This window comes from Poecile atricapillus, chromosome 4, assembly GCF_030490865.1.
Source record: "Poecile atricapillus isolate bPoeAtr1 chromosome 4, bPoeAtr1.hap1, whole genome shotgun sequence".
NCBI lineage: Eukaryota > Metazoa > Chordata > Aves > Passeriformes > Paridae > Poecile > Poecile atricapillus.
This window is the reverse complement of record NC_081252.1, coordinates 64,124,466-64,149,492: the sequence shown is the minus strand read 5'-3', so window position 1 is coordinate 64,149,492 and position 25,027 is coordinate 64,124,466. Positions and strand designations below refer to the sequence as shown.

The window sequence follows — 25,027 nt, the reverse complement described above, 5'->3', positions numbered from 1 at the left end:
GTTACTCGAATTCTGCAGCTCTCAGCATTTCCAGTTACGAACTCTGATTTTGTACATTCATTTGGAACAATAATAACAAATCTCTACAGAAAATATGACTATGAAAACATTACAGTTGCCATTGTATACCATATCAAATTATCAATTGCAAACCTTCTCTAAGGCATCCTGCCAGAGATCATAATTAGTTTTTCCTCTATTTCTCTGAAATTTGTTAAGCCTTTTGAGCCTCAGTAACCCCACTCATAGAAAAGCAGTTAGATCAGTGCAGACTGTTTTCTTCTGTAATGCAGGCCAGACACTTTCCTCCAGATATTTCCTGTCTTGAAGCAATCACACAGTATCGAATAAAAGATGCTTTCTACGAAACACGCAATTTTGCATTAACCCCATTGGCATTCTGTTCCAATGCAACAACACCAACTGCAGGAAAAGCCATGGCAACAGGGATTCCAACCCTGTCCACCTGTGCTACTGCACATGATTCTCATGAAGACACAAAATTCCCAATTTTATGGAACTGGGAGAAATCTGAAATACATTTGACCTTTTAAAAACTATGGAACAGGGAAAAAAAGCTTTTACTTGTTCACCTTGAGAAAATTATGAACATCTTCAGTAAGAAAAGTTTTGTTAAGGAGACACTCTTGTTCAGCTTCCTGTCTATGTCTGAACTCTTCCCTCTTCTTTGCACGGCGCTCCAGCCGTTTCAAGATCAGGTCTTTACTTTGTTGCATGCATTCTGGAACATAAACCACAAACAATTAGGCACCACAACTCCACGGGGAGAAAGCAGCATCTGCTACTGTCACACAACATAAGCTCATGGAAATCTGTTAGTGAGTGAAATAGACAAGTAATCACCATGCAGGATTTGAAATTTGCTTCTTACCTTGATGGTCTTTTTAGATGTGAACTTCTAGACTGTTACATGGCACTTAAAGCTATTTTGTTTTTGGACTGCTACCATCCTGCACCCTCCCTCTCACTGGTGCTGCGGTTTATACAAAGGCAGCGTGTTACTTCAAGAAACAGATTCCCCAAACTTCCCCCTCCTGCTTCCGGAAGGTCGGTAAGTGGCTCATTACCTAATTGCAGTTATACAAATGCTGCAAGGACAGGGACAGTAACATATGGTGGGGAGAAAAGGTCTAAAGCACTGCTAGTTCAGATTAGCTTGAACTGGCAGGCAGCCATACATACCAGACTTCTAAAGTGACTCATCCAAGAACCTGCAGTAAAAGTTGTCAAGGTCCCTCCAATTTTGTGCTAGTAATGTGAACTATTTGGGACTAAATTCCTCACTGCTTCATTCCCCCTGCAGCTCCAAGTGATATAGAAATTCATGAGTCTATCTGCATCCTGGGCTGCTGAATGCAATCGGTGCTTTAAATGTTCTGACACTTCATGTCTCATTGCCTGTCCACATAAGAAGAATTTTATTCATTTCATCCAGTTGCCCTGCTCAAGAGCAGTACCTCACTCCTGACACAAGCAGCTAAAGGGGAATGCAAAAGAACAGTTAGTTACCCATGGCTGCTGTTCTGCCACTACATCAAGCTGCTTTAACTTTACGAGAAATTATTTTGTAGAGAAACAAAAGGAGCACAGTACTGCAGCACCAAGAATGTTACTTATTCTCCATGCTAATTTATTGTGCTTATCCACAGGTTGATGATGCACTGACAGCACACTTGAAAATGCACCAAAAGTACACGAATGCTTGTAATGAAAATATCACTCAAATAAATGTAGCAGTGTTCTATTTTTAAACACTATTGATTCTTTACTACTCCCTTGTTTTGTATCCTAGAAACATAGTCTTGCTGATTTTGTGCTCTGTTTGTGAATTATAGGTACAGTTTAACTTTTGTATTTAGGAGCTTGTAAGAAAGATCAACCAACATAAGAGTCTATTGGAATAAATGCTGTACTCCAGATATTTTTTTCTAAAGTACTTTTCATTTCTATCTAAAACCAGGAGGTTGATAATGTTCTTCTGCACAGGATGTACCAAGGATAATATATAGCTATATATAACCATAAGCACCTACTTGGCATAAAATAAAGGCCTTGATAGAAGTATTTTTGCTTTGGAACAGGTGAAAATTGACAAAAAGAAGGAAAAATCACGCAGACACCCATTTATGCTTTAAGAATGTTAGTGGCTGAACCTATGCAAAAACAATGAACTAGGCATAGACAGCTTTAGAAGCTAACATCCATGAAAGAAACTATATCATAATATACATGTATTTGTGAATATCAGCAAACTGTTCACACAGCTAGATGCTCTGAAAGATCAAGTCTGCAGCACTTTCCATGGTGAAATAACTGGCTCAGTAGATAATAGGAGAGTGGTGGATATTGGCTACCTTGGCTTCAGGTAGGTTTCTGATGCAGTCTCCTGACAGATCCTCACAGGGAAGAGGATGGATGAGCAGACAGTGAGATGGACTGAAAACTTGCTCAAAGTCCACCTGGAATTCAGCACCTACAGGTGTACCCCGGGGGTCAATACTGAGTATGATCCTGCTCAGAAGCCTCATTAAAACCCTGGATGATGGGGCAGAGTGCAGATTTAGCAAGTCTGCAGAGGTCACAAAAAATAAAAGGAGTGGCTGAAAGCATGCTTAGTACATGCCTGTACTTCCATCCATAGAGCACTTGACAAGCTGGAGAAATGAGCTGATGCAAATCTCCTGAAGTTTAACAATGGGAAGTGCAAAGTGCTGCGCCTGAGGAGGAACAGCCCCAGGCACAAGCACATGCTGGGGACTGCCCAGCTGGAAAGCAGCTTGGCAGGAAAGGACCTGAGTGTCCTGGTGGACAACAGGTTGAACATAAGCCAGCAGGTAAGAGGAAAGGGATCCTTTCCCTCCATTCAGCTCTGGTTAGGCCACACCTGGAGTGCTGTGTCCAGTTCTGGACTCCACAGCCAAGCAGAAGAGAGACATGGGGATACTGAAGAGAATTCAACAGAGGGCCACAATAATGAATGGACTGGAGCATGTCTTCTATGAGAGAAAGCTGAGAGCTGGGCCTATTCAGCCTGGAGAAAAGCAGGCTCAGGGGCTATCTGAGCATGTATATAAACACCTGGAGAGTGGGGACAAAGAAGATAGAGACACTCTTTTCTATTGTGCCCAACAGAAGGACCAGAGGCAGCTGCCAGAAACTGAAACACAGGAGATTCCTTTTACCATGAGGATGACTGAGCACTGGAACAGGGAGCCCAGGTGGAGTCTCCATTCTTGGAGACAGAAGCTGTCTGAACACGATCCTGGGCAACCAACAGCTCAACCTGCTTGAGCAGACAGGGTGGACCACACAACCTCCAGAAGTTCTTTCAACCTTAACCATTTTGTGATTCTGTGAATTTATGACTGTGAGATTAGGCACAAATTATCACCACAAAGCCCAAAGTGAGTCAGCAGCACTGCAGCAAGAACATACTGCAACAAGACTGCATTCATTCTGACCATTCAGTTCACTGAACTCTAAACCAAATGCCATTTTGCTATGACAATTTTCTTTAAATGTGCCTAAAAGTAGTAGAAATGGTTGTGGAAACTGTGTTGAAATAGTTCTCATTATTTTCCTTCGGGCTAAATGTTTACCATAATTTTCTGTGAGTGCTAATGGGAAGCACTGAGCCCTGAAACATCACCTATCAGGGAACCTGGGGCTACATTTCTCCACATTGGGCATTAGGTAACATACAAAATGACAGAGGGAGAATCTTAAATCAGAGGGACAGTCAGTGTAGACTTTATTATAACCGTGTACTTTTCAGATAGGCAATATGAAGAGGTGTAAAAGGAAGAGGAAAAAACTTCATTTTAAAAGTATTTTAATCTGACATAAGAGAGATTTATAGGAGGATCATAAGCTTTAACATCATCTTTTCAGAAGAGTGGTAGCACAACTGCTTCTGGCTTTACATGGCAGCAAGAAATCCTAAGACAGTGTCTTACATCATCCAGTATCATCAGTATGTGAACAGTAAATATCACAAATACTTGTACCAAGTGTGATTCTTCTTCTATATTCAAATCAATAGAATCAGATTATGTGAACTATAAAGTTCACATAACTAGTAATACCTGGAACAACACATAAAAGGCATAAAGTCAAAGTTCCCATTCCAAGCATATATCCTCCAGAATAAAACTGATCCTGGTCAATTCATTAGTATGTTTTTAAAACATATATATATATATCTATATGTATATATATGGCTGAAGCTGTAATTTTTGTACTCTTTCAAGCAATGAGAACCCATGTAAGTCATAAGCTGTAGTCTAAGTACTCACCATTACTGTAATATGCCAGCTGCTCCCAGAAGGCCTTGTGCAGATCTGTTAGAAGTTCTTCCTTTTGTCGGACTGAAAGATTATTCTTTACAGTTAAGTGGTCCAGAATATTTGACACAGTATTTAATCTACCCTTACACTCTTCTGGTATAGAGGACTTCAGTGAATCCATCATTTTCACCATAAGCTCCCAGTTGAATAACCTTTCCTGAATGTCCTAAACCAAACATAAAGTTCTGTTTAAGAAACTACGAATGTGTCTCTGGTTATGCTTTCCTTTCATTGAACTATTGATTCCCAAACCATGAAGAAAACCACTGAGGCTTCAAAACCATGTGAATAACCATCTTCATGTACTTAAATACTTATGAAAGTCTTGATCAGTGCAGGCTAGCAGTAGGTTTACATGTTCATGCATGTTCAGTTGCAAGAGCTAATCTAAAATTATTGGTGTTTTTCATTATTTGTAACTGTAAAGAAGACATTAAGTCTGGAAAAGACATTAACACCCTTGCAGAATAAACTTAAATACTCAAGGATAAATGGACAGATGACAACATGTAAGTCCTAGACCTCTTTTTAATATGCTACATGGCCCATCAGCATAGGTCCTCATTTTGAAATGAAGACACACACCTGATTCTGATACTGCTGGGATTCCTTCAAATACATGGTCAGACAGGGTTCAGGACATACACTAAAAATCAGTATAATTGCCTATGGCCTAGCAGCTTCCAATGCACTATTAAAGAAGCAGCCCATGATCACAGTAGGGAAAGATTTCCTGGGTGAAAGTGCAGCTGATTTAAACAATGCTGGAAGGTTTGACAATGCTGTGCCAAATTAACAGCTGGATTTGATCTCAAGGGTCTTTTCCAAAACAAATGATTATCTGATTCTCTAACCTACTGTAATTAATAGAGATGTACCAACAATGACCTCTGCAATGAGATTTCAGCATCATCACAGTAGCGACTTCAGGCAGGAATATCTCCTGTATCTGTATCCAGATATCTTATCTGCAGTCTGCCCATCTGAAGGAACTTACTGTACAGCAGCCCAGTTTGGGTCAAGTGTGATAAGCAGCAAAGACTTTTTTCATATCTGACCACCTCAGTCTACTTAGCTGCTGCAATGCAAAACTAACAAGCTAATAATTACTGTATCTGTTTAGACACCAAATTATTAATAAATGCAGTGATTACAATTGTATGTTAATCTATAAATTACATGTAACTCTTTCAGTGTTTTCAGTTTTGCACTCTCCTGTGCAAAAAACAATAGAAGATCTGTTAGATTTAACACAACTTAAAGCACAGTGCTGGTGCATTTATGAACAGTCTTCCCTCCTCAGACCATATCACTACGAGCTGATGAGAATTTTCAATTCCAATTGAAGTCACTAAACACACAGAATCATTCTCAAATTTAAATTAGGATTTGTCTAGTCAAAGTGGAATAAATATTTTGAAAGAAAAAGAAATTTAGTAATGCCCACAGTATAGATCAATTAGATCTAGTGCTCTCGCTCCTGAATTACCAGCTGCATTAATACTTTTTCCTTATATGACTACCTAAATGGTATTCTGAGAATTAGAACTCAAGTGCAGAGAGTTCATCCTCCTGTGAGTCCTCCTAAACTGCAATGGAAATTGAGCTCTTTGCAATAAAACTCAAAGAGACAACTGGATTAAGCAGTCTATATCATTCCTGAGGCAGGACTGACAGATTCTGTGCACTGACAAACTTCTTTCTCTTCAGATTGACTAAATCTGTCTCAACTTTTATTACTTTTTTACTTTACCATCGCCCGCAAGTCTTGAGATTCACTTAACAAGCTTTCTACTGCAATCATCTTCTCAGTCAGATCCATCATTATCTTCGTTGCTTTGGCACTTGAGCATTTTGATTGGTCCAAAAAGTCCTGCTGGGCTTTGTCAGTCTGCTTCCAGAAGGCTTCCATCTGTGGAATGTGAATCAAAAAAACAACCATGTTCTCTCATTAATCAAGTGGTATTTCATTACAGAAAGAGGCATATATATAAGTCTACTGAAATACAAGTCACTTGATTACAGACAGCTCTCAGTATTAGTTATATTGAACAATTTGCAAAGCTATAGAGACTATTACATACTTTATATATTAAAAAATACGTATATTTAATATATTATTGGTGGCACATAACCAGTAGGTCAAACCTGACCTTTCAAAATAATTGTAGTCATTCTTTTTAACTAGCTAAGAATTTTTTAATTCTCCATATACTGCATCCATAAGAGCCTATAATGTTTTTGGTACTGATGGTAAAAACCTAGAAGATAAACAGCATGCCTTTCATACTGGAAAGTTTATTTAGCTGTAGGAGCAGGTATTCTAGTCAAACAACATTTTTACAATCACAGCTAGATGCTACATAAGCATGTCACTTGCTGGAATTAAGTACTTTATGCAGTGTCAGCACAGTGTATGTGCCAATTCTGATGGATTATTATATGGACAATCCCTAGTTTTAGGTTCTGATTCCACAAACATGATTGTGCACAAGTGTCAATATTCTGTGCTCTGTGGGATTACTTGTACACATAAAGGTAAAAAATGCATCCATCACCAAGATTTCTATTAAGTATCCATGAGTTTTGGAAAAAAATGTGATTATGGCATCTGTGAGTATGGCAAACAGCCCTTTATATTCTCAGGAGAAGACTGGATTAGTCCAACGTACTGATCTAGACAAATCTGAGTAGAGGGATATTATTTTCAGTATGATAAAAAGCATCTGCAGGCACAAGAGTGACAGACCCACTGAAGGATGATTGCTGCTGGTGAAGAAATGCCTCATGTTGCTCAGCAAAGTTGCCAGCAATTATTTTTACATGAATAACTCTGGAAAACTCTAAACAAACATTTTTCCACTGAGCAAAGTTAAAATGAAAAAGAAACTTGACACAGATGTTCCAATGTTACCAGGACTTCCACTATAAATTGAAGGGCCCAGAGAATCAAAAGAAAGCTGAGAAAATTCCCAGTGAAGCACTTAAGGACCAGACATTAAAAAATATTAACTCCTGTATGAAAAAGGCCCAAGGTTGAGGTGATGGGATGTTTGGTCTAGGGCTGAAGTGTCACGATCAATCAGCACGGGCAGCTCACAGAGCTATCACTCTCTCATTTTCATCAGCAGTCAATTTGCTCAAGCTTCAAAAACAGGGCTGAGAAGAACATTACTCAGTTTACTGGAAAGTAATACATAGAATGTTCTTAACCACCAGTTTTCTAGCCTGAAAGCTATATTGACACAGTGAACCTACTTCAGAGAAAAAAAAAAACAAACCTTTACTTTGAAAATCAAATGTTTGCTATCAAACTGTATTGTCACATCAAAAAATATAAATATATTCTCACATGGAAAGCTCCTAAAGAAAAATGCTTTGCTAAAGTAAATGCACAAAACATACTAAAATATTTCCCAGCAACTATATTCTTAGTACTTCTTTCAGCTGAAAAAAAAAAAAAATTGTAGTCTCTTATTACTCTCTTACTCAGTTATGAGGATGGACAAAAGCAAGGTGCTAGAATAACATTCCTAAAAGTCAGGCTATACATAAGCTTGAAATAAATCTTGTCATCAGACAAGCACCAGACATTTCTCAGATGATAAAACAGTAGTGTTTTACAATAAAACACAAAAATTGCTTTATCTGTAAAAAGATATTGACACCCAAAGGTAGTAGAAAATATTTTGCTGGGTTTAAGTACAAATATTTTCAGGACTTGTACACATATAAAATACTAACTGTGGACTACTCATCAAAACCATTGGACTAAAGAACTTCCCACCAAAAGAGTAACGCTAAAATAAAATTTTAGAAAAAATTAGAAAGTTACATTATCTATTACGTGCTCGGAGTACTCCCTTTCTTTCCTTTCTAGGTCTTCTAGAGTCTGGAACTCTGAATTATGAGCTCCTGACATTTCAGTATTCTGGAGTCTAGAGTCAAGTTGTTTCTGTAATTCTTTAAAATCCTGGGAGAAAAAAAAAAAGTGATTTGTTAAACAGAAAAACAAATGTAACTTCTAAAGTTGGAAGTGAATCTGTATGTCAGTTCTGGCTGATGGCTAAGGAAGAACAGGAGTGTTCAGAAAGTTTTGTTTCTTGGTAATGTGCCTTCTGTAGCAAGCAAGGAAATATATATATGGCAGCTCTGAACTAAACTTAATACAAATACATATATTTCTATTCGGATGTTGAGTACAGTCAAGACTGTAGTCCACCTCCGCTGAATTCAAGTTTTAGTAAACTGCTTCATGAGCTTTTATACTAATAACCCCTGGAATCTATCTAGGAATATTTTTATTTTCATGCATGTGTCCCATCTTAAATGGCAGCTATGAGTGTACATGCTGTGTTTAAAAGCTGCAGGTGATAATGCAGAGTGCTGGATGAACACACATGGATGAACACACCTGTAATGCTCGTAAGGGACAATTTAGAGGCTGCTCATGATTACATGAGGTTTTACAATTTTTCAGTCCTTTAGAAACCAGGGTGAGTTTTTTTTGACAGCTGATGTTGCTGACAAATACCAGTTTGCTACCATTGCTTAGTAAGTTGATACTGGAAAGGGTGATTCTTTCTTTGCTGCAACATGCCTTACATAGCAAGCACTGACTTCTAATACCACCCACTTTTGGCTGTCAATGCATTAACATGACATCCTTATGCCTTAAAGAAATATAAGTAGCGTTTGACAAGCTTCATTAACCATGTCATCAAAATCCCATGAATCTTTTGGATGCAGAATTAAAAGAGGAAAATGCTGTCTGTAATAAAACATGTAACACTTTTGCTTATTGCCAACATCTCTTTTACATGCTGGTCATAACCAGCCTTGTTCCTTGTATGATATCCCACCTCTAAGACTGTCAGGTTTACAAGATCTTTCTCTCCATCATACAGGACATAGAAACCCCATGCTGGCACTTGAATATCTGGACTTCTCTGGCAATTATTGCATCTAATTATTCAGATTTAGTCCTTGTCTTGCAGCATCTTAGGAGCATCAGGACACTGACGCCATCAAACTTCACTGAGGATAAGGTTCTATCAGGAAACATGCCTATTCTACATTAGCTCTGTTTATAATTTGAAGTCATTACCAGAAGACCACCAGTAAAAGAATTTTGCATATCTAATCTCACTTTTCTTCTAGTAAATACAATAAGCTTTAATACTAAACCTGAGGATTTAAGGCAGAAGAGTGCTTTAAGGCAAAATGCATTCTTCTATAAATCATAGGGTACAACTTTGAAGATTACTTATAGTAAATCACAGATTGTGAGACTGCACAAAGTATTCAACAACTAGAGCTCATGAGCTGATAGACTAATGCCTAGATGTGAAATTCCACCGACATGGGAGAAAAGCAAACCGGCTACCGTGATTAGGCTGCTCTCAGCACAAACATTCAAGATTTGGATTGGCAGGACACTGCCATAAAACATAAAACAAAGGTTCCTGCAGAAGGCTGGGACAGACGATCTGTAGATATGCTCCTCAATCCAGATTTTTCTGTCTCTAAAGTGGATCCAATAGCTCTCCAGTTTTCTGTAGTTTTGTAAAGCTTTTTGTTCCTTCTAATAACCATAAAAATAGTACTGTGACTCTACCTGAAATGCACATTGACTGTATATGTCTTCCAGCTCAGAAGTGGCATATGGACTTTGATACAAGTAATGACAGAAAAAAGGATGATGAGGAAAATAAGTGTATTTACCCCTGATGAAAGCCTTGAGCTTCATACTGCTACTTTATTTCCTGCTATTTTATTATCAGCAATGATACCTGGGACCAAACAAAGCCCCTGATAATTAGAAATCATTTAATGCGAGTGAATAAGGTTCAAAATGTTCTGTTTACTTAAATGGATTCAACTACAAAATATTTTAACAAATTACAGAGATCACTTCATACAGCAACGAAGAGGAAAAGCATACAAGATAATGGAGAAAATCAACTAACAAGAGAGTTTCTTTGCATTTTCTTCAGAAATAGATTAAAATAACATTGCTGTTCAAAAGGAGTAGGTGAAATGGCCTGCTGGAGTAATAAAGTTAACTCTCATTTTGTGTGGTCTTAAATATTAACCAACAAACCCACTTACATTTTCCTGATTTAAAAGGATCTTCTTCAACAAACCATCAGTAATCTTCTTTTTACGATGGAAGTCTGTGAGGTATATCTTGAAAATGTGAATAAACATCTGTTTAAAAGGAAGAAAACAGAACCCAGGTTAAATGCCTGTTTGTCATTGTAAGGACATCTTTGTGATAACTTTTGCTGATTTAGATCAGGAAGAATATAGCAAATCCTAAGTGAAACAACAGATAAATTAACAGATAAACCACCAGCAACTCTCCAGTACTCCCACTGTGAAAAATCCTCTGGTTTTGGCTCCAGTGAAATACTGGAAGATGGTGTTACACATAATCTCATATATCCTTGTAAGCAGACAGACACATTTGAAGCTATTCTTGACTGGAGAAAATACAGATCACTTGAAAATACAAAGCCCATTTTTCTAAAGTTTAATGAGCCCCTAAACTGGAAGATATCAACTATTCGGAAGATACTAAAGACTCATTATGCTGACTTCAACTAGTAGTTGAACTGTAGTCAGCCACATGATACATCAAACATTTTTATACACAACCCAAAAGAAACTAGCTCAAGTTCTAGCCAGCTTCTCTTGCAAGAAAAATACTTATTTTCCATTTGTGTGCCTTTTTTTTTTTTTAAGACTGTACTACTAATGTCCTCAAAATTATGTTTTTGAATTTTTTTAACACTGGGAAAACTTTTGCTTAACCTTTTCCTCTCTTGCCTCAATTAGAGTTTCAGTGTAAGGTTAATGCACTTCATTACTAACTACTGCAGCATTTTCCATTTCTTGTGGAAATAAAAATATGTGAAATTTAATAGCTACCTGCCTGTTCCTCATAATATTGAAAATAAGATGATGGAGAACCTGCCTGCTTAAAACATATAAAAACATAAATACTTATTTACATATAGAAACAGTTATTGAAGCCAATAGCAAAGTCAAGTGGCAAAATCTGGAAAATATATTATAATTAAAGGTCAACAGAAGAGAAAACCATATAGCAGTGATGTTTTGGATCTCACTTGCAAAAGTTTTGGACACGAGTCTGGCAAGTTTTGAATGCATTACCAGGATACCACATACAGTACAAAGTAAAAAAAATGGTTCCAGGGAAGACTGAAAGAAAAGGATATATTTCCTCAGACCTGATGCCAAGAAAGACTGAAATCAGAGAAAGGAGAGTGGGAAAGGAAGAAATTATTCCCAGACTGATTTATTTTTTCCCTTCTAGCAAAAATTTAAAGCTATTTAAATCTTCAGCTAAATGTCAAAATTGTTTGTGGTGATTTGTGGTGGGCCCCAAAGCATGTTAAATGCTCATTTTCTCTGTGTTTCTATGATTACATCACTATGTTGCTACTTACCTTCCTTTAGAAATTGATGGTTGACTTTGACATCAAATTCAATCTTCTACAATCAAGCTAAACTTCCTTCTGGAATCTGATTGCAAGCTCCCTTTCTCATCTAACCCATGTGGATAACCCATCAGATGAGAAATTGCTTCCCAGGTTTACTTTTCTGTTTCCTCCTTTGGATTGTGTAGAAATTTGCTCAGACAATACCACCCTTCAAAATATTCTCAGTGGATTTAAGAAATTGTAACAGAAATTACCAATTTGTTTAAACAGAGCCTGAGAAAAGAGGGGAGGAGAAAGCTATAGATTTTATGTCCAGACTCATATTTACTGAGCTAAAACTCAGTAGCAGTAATGGTGTTGCACTTGATCACAGCTAGTCACCACAATCAATCATTACTGAGTATCACATGGCTTTAATTGTACTTTATTTTTTTCTTTCCTTTTTTTTTTCCTTTGTCAGTTTTGGATGCTGTGACTTGATGTAGGTAGTTATCTGTGGATTAAATGGGACCTTAATTGCGCAGTTGTACAAAATCACAACTATTGTACTTATCAGAATGGTACTGATTCAGTTGAACTGAATTTTCAATTTTATTCCAAAAGCTTTAAGTCTTTGGAGTTGCAACGCAGAAGCAAGCAAGCTTGTCCTTAGGACAAACTTATCTAAATAATTCATTACCTCTTTTTATGAGCCTCAAGGGCATCTCTGGAGTAATGTTTAAAACCAAATTTTTGTATTTCCTATATTGGTATTTCACAGACCAGTATACTTCATTACATTTTACTTCTTTAGGAAGCTCATATATATGCAGAGTAGAAGAAAAAAACAAAAGGACAATAATGTGGAAATGCAACTCTGCTACACTACATCCCACCCAGCCAGATATTTATGCTACTTCCTAAACTGATATTCAACTAAGATGTTCAAAACAATGAGCCATAAATGAGATTTAAGTACTTACCACATGTTTTTCTTTTCTGAGTTCAGTATCAAGAAGCATGAGATCTTTTAAAATAAGACTGCAAAGGCAGAGCTTAACATCAAAACTAAAACAAAGATTAAAAATGCATTAATACCAATCTAAATGAGTTACACAAAAGGAAAACACAATATATGTTTCATTTAACCAGTAGATTCTCCTAAAAACACTTCCCTGAAACATAAGTGAAGTCACTTTATTTCTACATTGCTTCCTTTTTCAAAAAACATTTCTCTGTGTAAAAGCAAACAAAACAAAGTAGTGCTTTTAATAAAGTTGGCATTGCAGTTTCCCCTAGAAAAAGTCAAGTTGAACATAGGCATGAGTGGATACAACAAGGGAAAACAGGGCTTTAAATTGAAAGAGCCTGAGTAAGAGTGGATATTTTGTAAACGTTCTTCACTGCTAGCTAGTACTTTTCCCTGTCCCTGTGACATAAATAGGATTTTCTTATTCTTTCTAATGAGAATGCAGACGCATGTATTCATCTAGGGGTACCTTGCTGTGGTGCTGCTGAAAAGAAATCAGAGCTGACAGACCACTTTAATTACCTCTACCTGCTCATCAGCAGCATGAGAGAGGAACTGTTTTCCCAGAGTAAGACATGAGCAGCTCCCATTAAAACAGAGAGAACAGACCACTGAGTGTTCTCAAGGCACCTGCAGTGTGAGGTGACATTGCTCAGCGCAGAGGACTCCATCCCCAGCACACGTGAACACAGCATACAAGATGTAACAAAGACATCTCCTTATCCTAACAGACACACCTTTTATGAGACAGCTTTTGGCCAATTCTGCTTCCCAAAATTTTACAAATACCAGGATGACTTTCAACAGCTTAATGCATTAATCTCCTCAACAACTTTTTTAGGGTTATAAGCAGATAACACTATCCTGATGTGGTGACTGTGTGCATTTATGCCCAGCCTTTCACCTTTAGTGACTGTCCTAAAAACACAGGAAATGACCAAACAAGAGCAAATTTACTGCTTACCTTTCACATGTCAGTACTTCAGGGAAGCTTGCCACCTTTAGGAAGGCCCGAGCCTGAAATCTGTCATCGCTTGTTGTGGAATGTATTGTTGTGGAGGAACTACAGTCCTCTTTGTCTCCCTGGCTCAGAGATCCCAGGCTGCCTGACATGGATGTCTCCACCACCTGATTAGGCAGAACTGCTTGCTTTGGATTCTCATGCAAAGATGGATTGGATGAGCCATCTGCCAAAGGCTAGAAGTCACAGGAAATTCACAAAGTCAATTAATACAACACAATATGGAGACAAACATCACATCAAATTTCAGTGTGTACTTTTAAGGGAAAAGTTAAACAGTATACACAGCAAAGTGTTTCCATATACATGACAGGCTTTTGCACTGCCCAGGAAAGCAGTCTTCTGTTGTAGTTAGCTGTTTGGTGCATGGCTTCTCTCTTCCTTTTAATGATTGTGGTGTTTTTCTTATGGCTCCTTACACAGATCCAGCTTCCATTAATGTTAAGAGGCAGAAAAGCTCTCTTAAATATAGTGAAAATTGACTGGACACCATGTAAAGCATTGCAGGTTTCAGGGGGAACTGAAAGCAGCTGACACCTTACAGAATAAGCCCCGAGTCAATGGACTATAAAAAAAAGAAAGATCCCTATTAAGCAGATTGGAAGTAAATTTTCTTCTATTACGTGACTGCAATTTACTCTGACACAGAATGATTGTCATAAATTTTTACAAGTAGAATCTAAAACCTTACCCTAAATTTCTGGTTGATAGGATAGATCACTTTAGCTTTTAATGCAAATGCTGTGATGTTACTGTTCAGAGGAGACTCACTTTCCTGTGTGGAAAAGAACAGAAGATCATTTGGGAACAGCAGCACATCAGGCAATTACTCACTGTAAGTATCATGTACGCCTTTTTGTTACACAACCTAAATGTTCCTATTGATACCTGTTTATTGATTGTCTCTGCTTTGGTGCAAGAAGTCTTCTGATAAGGCTCATTCCAAGTAGGAAAACTTGAAAAGAGTTCCCTTTGCCATTACCACCGTTACAAAATATTTTTAATTCTCCAGGAGAAAATAGGTAGTATCTGATATTTGCAAGGTATTTTCATTTGTCTTGTCACCCGCCTCCATACCCTTAGCAACAACTAAAGATTTTACAAACTAGACTGATAATAAAAACTACTGAAGGATAAGCTCCACAGATATCATCATGGCTATAAATTCTGTCTTTCAATTTAAATAAAGAAACAATAAATTAAGCAAATCCAGTCATCATTTTGTCCTGGGAAGAACTATTATAATAAAACCCTTACTCAAAATCTAGAGAAAAAACCAATGTTTTCCAAAGAACTTTTAATAGATACTGAGTTCTTTTAATGCAATTTTCTGTATCACATAATCTGACTTCCTGCTACAGCCTTTTTCTAGACTATGGAACAATGGGATCATCATTTGTTTTGAGAGGTTAGGTATGGCTTAATAAAAGTTTGGCTATAAATAGCAGATAAAATGTGTAAATTCAAGCACTAGGATTTCCTATTTTATCTCTTTTGGTTTTCTCATATGAAACGAAAGACTCTGATTTGTCAAAACATAGGGTTCTTCATACAGCTTTTTCTTGGAAATATCAAAGCACTAATAGAGTCTAAAAAATAGAATGGAAAGAGAAGAGCAATGTAATGTATATAATATATGTAATTCACTAGACTTCTATCATTGCATCATTTAATCTCCATTTAATTTATTTCCATTTTTGGGTTTAGTGATAGTGAAGAACACTTGCTGCTCATAGTGAGCAATCCCAGCACTGCAATATCTCATCAGGACAGGAGGGACAGAGCTACTGCTCTTCAGTGGCTGGAGGCAGAGCAGCCAGTGCAAAGCTGGAAAGCTCTACTGCAGTGTGCTACAACTAATACATCCTGCTTCTCAGCAGGCATAAGTAACACACCATCATTATAAATACAGTAATTATGATATTATTGCAATGTGAAAAGTCTCAGAATGAAAATACCTGTTTTTCTGAAGTGCTCTAACCTAATTAAAAGCATTTTCCATCTATGCTTCTTCATAAAAGGTGTGTTTGATTCTAGTAACAGCAAAAACCTCTGGAAACCAGAACAAATTAATAGGAAAAAAAATACATATAACTTCAGTAGTTAGAGAAATAGGTGGGAGAAAGTCCCCCCAAATAACAAGGTACTTCTTGATGTCCTATAAATGAGCCATTTAATGGAAATGGATATAGTTGTGAATGATCACCTTCAAAAGACTGATCCCATTTCAAAAACACTGGTAATAAGCACAAAGATGTAAAATTGTGTAAGCTCTTCCACAACATTTACACTTCAAAAAATAACCTAATCCATACTCATTTGTTATAGTCTGCTTTAACTCAAGCAAAATGACCAAGCATGTTTTGTCACCACTCCTGATCGCAAAGCTGAAATGAAGATTCATTACCAGTCAGGATTTAAACCAACAGTTTAAATGTTAACAATAAGATTTTCTTGAAATCCTGAAATCATTTCTTGTTACAAGCTAAGCACCAGATTTGCTGGTTTTGACTGACATTTTATGCACATAATTTATGTATAATAGACTGAATGAGTCAGCTGAACTGCTCATTTTTAAATGAGCAGTTTAAATCACAATCTTCAACAAGAGCAGTCAAATCAGCTTTGGGTGAAAGATAGTTATCTGATGACTACACAGTAGGACTGGTTCTCCAGTTATTTTGGGATTATTAAAGAAAAAAGTTTCTTAAGTTACTTGATGTTTTCATTGAGGGTGTGTTGTTAAGTCTGTATTTCTGTTTTTTTTCACAAATTCTCTAATTGTCTTTGAATCCCAGCTCACCACAGCAGTTTTCAGTATTTACAAACTATTTCTTATGTCAATAGTGTTAATTTATCCCATCAGCCTTCTGAAACTAAGGACAACATAGAGATGAAAGCAAAGAAGCCTCTGTCCAAAAAGAATTCAGATCTTGATTAAAATATCCAAAGAGTACCCCAGGAGAAACGGAATTCATAAGGGGAATAAGTGTTTGAAGTGGTTGCATTCATAAGCAGCAATCAATTCCCACTCTCCATCTTACACTTTATCTGAACACTTTTTAAAGTCTCTCTCCAAACCCACAAAAATTAAGAGAATTTGGAGCAGGCCGTGAACATTCTCACTGCTACATGCAGCAAAATGGACATCCACCTACAAGTGCAGAGCTTTACCTCCAGCACCATTTCCTCTTTTGATGTATAGGGTTCTGCTTCACTTTTCATGAGTGTGTGCTCTTTTTCACCAGTGTTGAAGCTTTCCAGAAGTCTTTGAGAATCATCTTTCTGAAATTCCAAGAGAAAACATAACATGTAACACTTGAGGTCATGCAGATTGACTGGAAACATCTTCTACAGCAGTCTGGATATGTTCACATCTCCATCATAAAAATTATTCCAGTATTAGTTGAAAATTTAGGAAAAATACAATCTGAAAATGAATGAAAATTTTATATATTCAGAAAGGAATAATTAAAATTAATGAACTTTTAAAATATGTCATTCCAGAAGTAGAAATTTTATCTAAAAAATTTTAAGAGGCTGTGAACATGTCAAATCAATCCATCTCTCTCAAAATGTCATACTACAGACTATGGAGTCAACCATGAGCTCAAACATCTCAATTACAGCACCTTAACTAAAATTTTCTATAATTACCAGCAATAAAGAGAATGCCAAGTATTTTTGCTCCCTGGCCATGACACAAACTTCCTAAATGAAACCTTATGTGTGTGGAAGTTCCTGTCAGGGACAAGTAACTATCAGAAAATGTTCATCACCTCCTTTCCCCAAAAGCAATCCATATTATTGGCCTCACTTCACAAACACAAAAAGCCACTGGTAGGGACACAGATACTGTGTGGAAATAAAACCTCCTGCTACACATGATCTTCCCTACACACTATAGAGATCAGAAAACAATAGTGATGTGCCTCCCTCCAAACACAGCATCGGAAGGATTTCTTTTTTAGCGAAGGAAAAGATGGCAGCCACACTACATGGACTACTTTTTAAATTCTTTTTCGGGTTTTCAATCCACTGACTACTATTTGGTGTAGCCTAATGATACAGCTGTGGCCACGCATGTCACTGTCTTATGGAAAGGTTCACCTTAAGTTATTTGGCCACTTGGTATGTAAAGTAGTCCATTTTCCCAGAACACAGAGAACAGCCCAGCTTTGGAACACACTTAATCCCTTATGACTTGTCTCTATCACCTCTCTGGATCTTAGATGGTGCAATAATTCAGATTATATTTTTGGGTTAGCCTCTTAGATGTGCTGAAGTGCAGATGCTGATTCCTAAAAATCTACTTATGAGAAAAGAACAGCTACAAATCTCTCTCAGCAATCTTGTAATTTATTTGTTACCATGGTAAATAGTTCTACTTAGAACTATCCCAGTGTATCCTATGTACAAATCAACAAATAAGGGACTTATGCATCCTCCATGCATCCACGTCCCACAGATTCAGGCTGAGATCTATAAAATAGTGATTAATTGGGGCTAAGTGACAAATGTATTGGCTTATTGTGGTGCTTAAAGCTGCTTCAGACTCCAGGTACTTACCCTGCTACCATGCTAAGGATAATTTAACTGCTTGGGATAGGACACATCATACTTAGGAAAGCTACCCCTGCTTTTACTTTGGCTACAGAAGGCTGCAATAGGTGCAGTTCAGAACCTGCTTGCATTGGTGGGGCAAATAGTGAAAAGAAGGAAGAACCTAAGGTTGCCCTGTTCAACTGCGGAAATCAGACCCACAGGACACAACCTTCCCACGCTGCAATATGCTCTGTATGCAGCAGCAAGCAGTTTATTTTTCATTCAAAATAAATAACCCTTTCACGACAGCAGCATTGATTTTAATGCCATTTAAACATCTAAATGCATCTGAAGATCACCAGGGAGAACTGACAGCTTCTCCCTATTGACATATATGACATAAAGGATAAAATTGTACATGGCTACATTTGAGTAGGTAGTGGCAGTACAATAAAGATACACCTATTAAGGCAGGGAAAATGAACAATTGAATCGGAAAGGCTTGTACTTGCACAGGCTGCATTGATCCAGCACTTGAAGTGCCTCCATTACTAGGCTAAAGTCTGGCTTCAAACAGAGTTTCAATCCTCCAGCTTAAAAGCAGTTGGGAACTAGAGAATTTGTCTCCTATGTCATGTTTAATGATGACAGATACACACATGCAGCAGAGCTGTTATAGCTCAAAAAAGGTGTGGTGAAAAACCAAGGCAGACCAGACCCCGCTGGCTTGCAGAACTCCCTGCAGGGCTCCGAATCCCCCAGCTGTGCCAGCAGCAGCCACTGCTACATCCAGTCAGTCCAGCATGACCTGGGTCTAAGTGTGATGGGGGAATAAAGCATAAATCAATAACAATTCTCAGAAAATATATCTGCCTGGTAGATGTGTGCCTGTGTGCTGTCTCTGCCATCTTTGAGTCCAAACAAACATTATGAAATAAAGATATACGAACCACAGTATTTAAAAGAGAGCAGCAAGTATGTTATTAACAAAATCACACATTTTAGAAAACCCTGTTAGTTTGGCATCAAGCAAACCATTAGCAGTGCTCAGGCTCCTTTATTTCTTTAGGGAACCATGTGCACACCCTCAGTGCAGTTATTGCTGTGGGTTAGTACTAATACTCTGGGCTGTGTTGTAACATGAACATTGGAGAAGTCTGTAAAATACTCTGTAAAGAAGATTACTGGTTTAGGATGGAAATTAGTGTTTATTTCCAATTATCTCACAAAACTTCTGCAAACTAGGTACATCTTCCATTATCCCCAAAACCAATACTGCCTCGTACACAAAGCGGTGGTTTCAAGAAGCAATTTGCAGGTCACCTATATTAGAGATACAGGCCAGGGGTACAACATTCAGAACATGTAAACACTTTCACGGGCCTCCTTTTGGAGCTAGTCCGTTTCTTTCAGCAGCTGCTTAAAGGAAGTAGTGAAATCCTTTCCAGCAGAGGTGTGGCAGGCATTACGGGGCTCCCCAGCTACGCAGAGCGCACTCTGCCGCGCCGCTCTCCCCGGGCCAGCCCCGGCTGTCCCGTGCAGCGGGAGCCGCGCTCCCGGGCCCTCCGCCCTTCAAACCTTCGCAAACCGCTCCAGCTCCCCCGAGCTGTTGTCCCGCGGCCGGTCCGCGCCTCCCTCCCCGCGGGCCCCGCGTACCTCTCCGCCCCGGCGCGGCCCGAGCGCGCAGCGGCAGAGCAGGGCGGCGGCGGCGGCGCCCAGCAGCAGCCCCAGCAGCACGGCGGGGGCCAGCAGGGCAGGCAGCGCCTGCACTGAGTCCGCCCAGAACTGCAGCCCTACGGCCCGCAGGCAGTCCCCGACCTCCGCCATCGCACGGGCCCTGCCCGCGCCGAGAAGGAGGGCAGGGCATGAGGGGAGGTCCCGCCGCTCGGGGGCCCTCCGTCTCCCGCCCTCGCCGCGGTGGGAGGAGACCGATGGCGGGTGGATGCGGCGGTGATTCGGGCCTGATTCGGAGCGACGCCTGGAAAACCTGCACGGCGCCGTCCGCAGCCCTGGAGGGTCCGCCCGCCGCCATGCGGTGGCCGCTGGCCGGGCTGCTGCTGGCGCTGCTCCCCGGCGGCCCCTCCGCACCCGCTCAGCCCCTCGCGGCGGCCACCAGGCGGGGCCCGCCCCGGGAGCCCTGCGGTCGGACGGCGGCTGGGGTAAGCGCTGTGCCCGCGGTGTGCGGGTGGTGAGCGGCCCCTCGGCGCGGCGGTCGATGGCGGGCTCAGGGCAGGGCCCGAGTGGCGCGGCAGCGGCCCCCGGCGCGCTGTGCCCGGGAGCGGGGCCCGGCTGAGCAGCGGCCGCTTCCCAGGCACTGGGGCCGGGGCAGCGGTCCGAAAAGCTGCCGGGCGTCGGCGTGGTGAGGCAGCCAACAACGGGTTCTGGACAGGGTCCTCCGTACAAAAAAGGAGCCACTGGCGAGGGTCCACCAGAGGGCCACCAAAACGATGAGGGGTGTGGAGAATCTCTTAGGAGGAGAGGCTGCGGGAGCTGGGCCTGTTTAGTCTATGGAAGAGATGACTGAGAGGGGATCTCATTAGTGCATATAAATGTCTCAAAGGTGGGTTTCAAGAGGATGGTGCCAGGTTCTTTTCAGTGGTAGCTGGGTACAACACAAGGATCAATGGCCATATAGTAAAACACAAGAAGTTTCACCTCAACTTGAAGAACTTTCATTTTGGGTGGCAGAGCACTGGCAGAGCTGCCCAGAGAGGTCTTGGAGTCTCCTTCTCTGGAGACATTCCAAACCCACCTGGATATATTCCTGTCACCTGCTCTAGGTGACACTGCCTTGGCAGGGGGTGGGACTGGATGATCTCCAAAGGTCTCTTCCAATACTAATGATGCTGTGGCTATGGTTTGCTGTGCTTCTGAGCAGAGGCTCTTCGTGTTCATCTAGTCACAGCACCTCTGCTCACAGGTGTCAGTCTCCAGTAAGGATTGCAATAGCTTTTAGGATGGAGCTTTAATGTTCATTCTTTCTCCTTATCTAACTTTGTGTCTGTCAAGCCATCTCAAAATGTGTTGTCATAGTTGTCTTTTGCCCATGTGGAGAAAACCTTACTGTGCAGTGGGGATTAGAGTGAATCACAAATGGTACTTCGTGGTAGGATTACAGAAACACTAATAAACAGGAAATAGTATTGCAGGAAAACAAACAAACAAATCCCCCCAAAAAACCAGGACCCCCCCAAAAACCAACATACAGCCCACCAACTTACTTTACCAGAAGAATAAATTAATATACATCTTGGAAAAAAGTTTCCTGAGAAAATTGTTGCATTCAGTTAATTGCTTTTGAAACACGATGTGAGTTCAGGTCCATGGAATTGGCACTACTTGCTGATGTGGAGCCCTTTGTGGTGTCCTTTGGTATTGTGGATGTACTCTGCAGCAGAGTGGAAAACTGCTGAATACTCAGGCTACATTTTCCACTCAGAACTGAATGTCAGATATGGCAGAAAGAAAAACAATGAGTGCTATTGTATCTTTTGTATGTGAAACATATGGACATAAAAACACCATAGATTTTGTACATCAACTGTTGTAAAACCACACAGGAATAAAAACCTGGAGCCTGTGGAAATCAGGAGCCAGTTGTGTGCTGATTTCCTAGGAAGTAGGAAATAAAGCTTGTTAGCTAGAAAGCTACATTTCTAGCATATCTTTATACGGTCTTAAACCATAGGCTACTTTTGTTGCAGGCTGACAATGCAGCTGTTGACATCTAACGCTGAAATTCATATAAGTGCTGATTTAGTGCATAACAGTAATATTTGGGATTTATATTTATAAACAAGATTGCCTTTAACATAAAAGACCATATTGGCGGTTTATATTTTCATCAGTGTTCTAAACTGCTATTACATCAATTTAGTGGGCTGGTACACATTTCCTTGATGCACATAGGGCCCTACACTGCTCTAGAAATGCCTGGCAGGTATTGATACCCTTTTAATGTGATTTCTGTTGCTGCATATCCATATGCATAAATGGAAGGGCACACAAACAGCAGTTTTGATCTCCTTACGGTCCATTCATTCAAGAGTGGGACATTATGATCTGTGAGGGTCCCTCCAGCTCAGAAGGGACTGATTCTGAGTATAATAATTCTGTCTGATTTATTCACCAGGCAATTTTTTGTTTCAGCTTGCTGCTGAAGTTTCCTATTCTGTGTTCTTGAGGTGCTTGGTTGCTCAAAATTCATGGCCATACAGACTGTTTAACCAGTGAAAATAAAGTAATGGCATTAAAGAACTTTACCATACCTCAACTTGTGTATAAGAATTCTGGAGACCAGGAAGAACTGTACAACAAGGTATTTGAAAATAGCCTCTAGGGAAGAGCTCAGTGCCTGGGATCTCCCAGAGCTGTGTCCCAGAGCTGTTCAGAGTTTGCTGCATGTACATGCTGCTGTTTGTTTCTGAGTCCCTTCTTTCTATCAAAGAGTTGCTTCCAGTCCTGTATGGGCATATTTTCCAGAGGCTCCTTAAACCCCCGGGCTTCTGGTGCGTCTGAATTTGTGAGATACCTTGCATTGTCTGTTATGTTGAGGGCAAGTGCCCTGTCTGAAGTGAGAAATACTTCCATTTAAGGGTAAGTAAAGTTACAGCTCTAGCAATAATCAGTGATGGCTTCCCTGGGCAGGCAAAGAAGAAAATTGCCCCTAAGATGCTGTACTGTAACAGTGGTGTTGACATAAGTCAGTACTTAACCTTATTCACGTGCGGTGCTTGGTAGCAAACAGGAACAGCAAGTGTAGTTGACATCACCAGGCGGAGTTAGATCCCTGTTAATCACATTCCTAACTCTCCTCCAGCAAAGACTTTTTGATAAATGGGAACTTGCTTATATGACTGATACATCTTGATCAAAACATTGGGCAATAAAACTCCTTAAAAACACTGGTTTCTTCTATTGATGTTTTGAGCTGTGCTTTCTGTAGCAGTCTCTGAGGTCCAGGCACAGGCAGGAGGCTGTCACAGATTGCCTTGCAAGCTGCAGTTTTAGCACGTGGCCCCTTTGAAAGGCTTGGTGTAGTTCTCTGGAGGAAAAATGAGTGTAATGTCAGTGGAATTGATCATCTAATATGGACATATTCCTGCTGCCTCCTAGTGATCAGATTTTCCTGCATCCTCAAACATGCCTATGAAAATGGCAAAAAAAGATTATTTAGTGAAAGGAAACTAACAGGCAGCCCAGCTCCACTGTTGTGCAGTGACTCATCCTGATAATATGAAGTGTAAGTACAGTTTGAGCCCCAAGTGTGCATATCCATGCTGGGCAGCAGAGCCTCATACTGCTTAACAAGCTGTGGGAGACCTCTGGAGCCATGTTGTGTCTCTTCTGGTAGTTACTTTTGGAGAAACTCAAGGCTTTGTAGGATAGGATTCTGTGTAATTGTGAAGCATAAATTCAGCATAAAAGTTCAAAAGTACTTTTTTATGATTGCTCTCTTTCAGGTTTTTGAAGATGATCTGTGGCTTCAGAAAGAGATGGGATGCCTAGTAATGGCAGGTATGCAACTGTTTTCTCTCTCTTTTCAGCATTTTGGGAGTCCAGGACTCACAGAGCGTGGGTGTGAAGGTGAGCAGGCCTGGAACTGTGCCCTGTTGACATCAGTGGGACTCTCAATCTTGAGCTACAGGGGAGTGTTTGCACAGAAATTAGGAGCAAGGGTGCTTCTAGGTTCCCTAAATGTCTCATCTACAATGAAGCCCTGGTGGGAAGGCCTCAGTTTATACCATGCCCTGAATAATTTTCAGTACAAAACATAATGGTGTTGGGGTGCACCCTCTGATCTCCAGAGTTCCCAGGTTTGTGAAAAGCACCAATCACTTAAAGCTGATCAAGATGTTGTTCATTTTCAGAAGCTAGCTTAACCCCTGTGCATTTACCAGCAGTTGCAATACCCATTGAAGCTATTTTCGTAGACCTCTGGAACTGCAGTGGCTAATACACTTTGTCCTGGACCGAAGACTGATTGCTAAAGACTGCTAGATGTAATGGGTTAAAGACTGATAAATATAGTGGGTCTAGAGGTACTGCTGGGATGCTGGTACTCTTCACAGCAGATACCAAGAATTCTTGTCAGTAGTCTCTGGTGCAGTGAACATCTCCATAGGTAGTTGCCTACTCTGATCGAAACAAGGTACCCCAGCCCTTAAGAGAAGTCACTTTGAGCTTGGAGTAGCTGCATCTGAGAGCTGACTGCCACAGGCTCTTTATGTAAATTTGAGAAAAACACTCAGTTTCTGTGAGTCTCTGGTCTTTCATTTCTATATATGTATTATAAATAGTGTTCTACTTCACCCATGTGTGGTGGAGATGAGAACATGAAAGGTTAGGACATCCTCATATAGCACATTAATAGGGCAACACAGTGTGTTAAATAAACCTTTCCATCACTACAGTTCCCCCAGAGATGATTTCATGACATGCATTTGCCAAGAAATTACATGCTTTGAAGCAGTGATCAAGTGAGATACCTCTAATTTCTTTGCCCTGTCCCATGGCTAATTCACAAATGAGTTTATTAATTTAAATATGAAAGCAAGTAATTCAGATTTGCTGAGCTTGTTTTTTTCCAGTATTTATTCAATGTCATCTTTCCTGT

General features: G+C 39.9%; 2 protein-coding genes across 6 annotated transcripts in view; one reads left to right on the top strand and one right to left on the bottom strand.

Annotated features, from left to right (window-relative positions):
* Nucleotides 1–20,384, bottom strand: part of EVC (EvC ciliary complex subunit 1) — a 50,394-nt gene extending 30,010 nt beyond the window's left edge. For 2 of the 4 annotated variants that reach the window (XM_058838565.1, XM_058838566.1), the window contains exons 1-10: nucleotides 20,068–20,384; nucleotides 17,041–17,151; nucleotides 14,558–14,641; nucleotides 13,810–14,042; nucleotides 12,799–12,883; nucleotides 10,479–10,577; nucleotides 8,203–8,340; nucleotides 6,121–6,279; nucleotides 4,317–4,533; nucleotides 594–742 (exon numbers count right to left, since the gene is read on the bottom strand). In XM_058838565.1, the coding sequence (XP_058694548.1) occupies nucleotides 594–742; nucleotides 4,317–4,533; nucleotides 6,121–6,279; nucleotides 8,203–8,340; nucleotides 10,479–10,577; nucleotides 12,799–12,883; nucleotides 13,810–14,042; nucleotides 14,558–14,641; nucleotides 17,041–17,151; nucleotides 20,068–20,238 (1,446 nt within the window). In that variant the 5' untranslated portion in view covers nucleotides 20,239–20,384. The remainder of the gene's footprint in view (nucleotides 1–593; nucleotides 743–4,316; nucleotides 4,534–6,120; nucleotides 6,280–8,202; nucleotides 8,341–10,478; nucleotides 10,578–12,798; nucleotides 12,884–13,809; nucleotides 14,043–14,557; nucleotides 14,642–17,040; nucleotides 17,152–20,067) is intronic. The other 2 variants (XM_058838568.1, XM_058838567.1) reach the window with 1 other exon arrangement.
* The window catches only part of EVC2 (EvC ciliary complex subunit 2), a 68,157-nt gene continuing 63,389 nt past the window's right edge, over nucleotides 20,260–25,027 (top strand). For both annotated transcript variants that reach the window (XM_058838564.1, XM_058838563.1), the window contains exons 1-2: nucleotides 20,260–20,570; nucleotides 23,874–23,928. In XM_058838564.1, coding sequence (XP_058694547.1) covers nucleotides 20,277–20,570; nucleotides 23,874–23,928 — 349 coding nt within the window. In that variant the 5' untranslated portion in view covers nucleotides 20,260–20,276. The remainder of the gene's footprint in view (nucleotides 20,571–23,873; nucleotides 23,929–25,027) is intronic.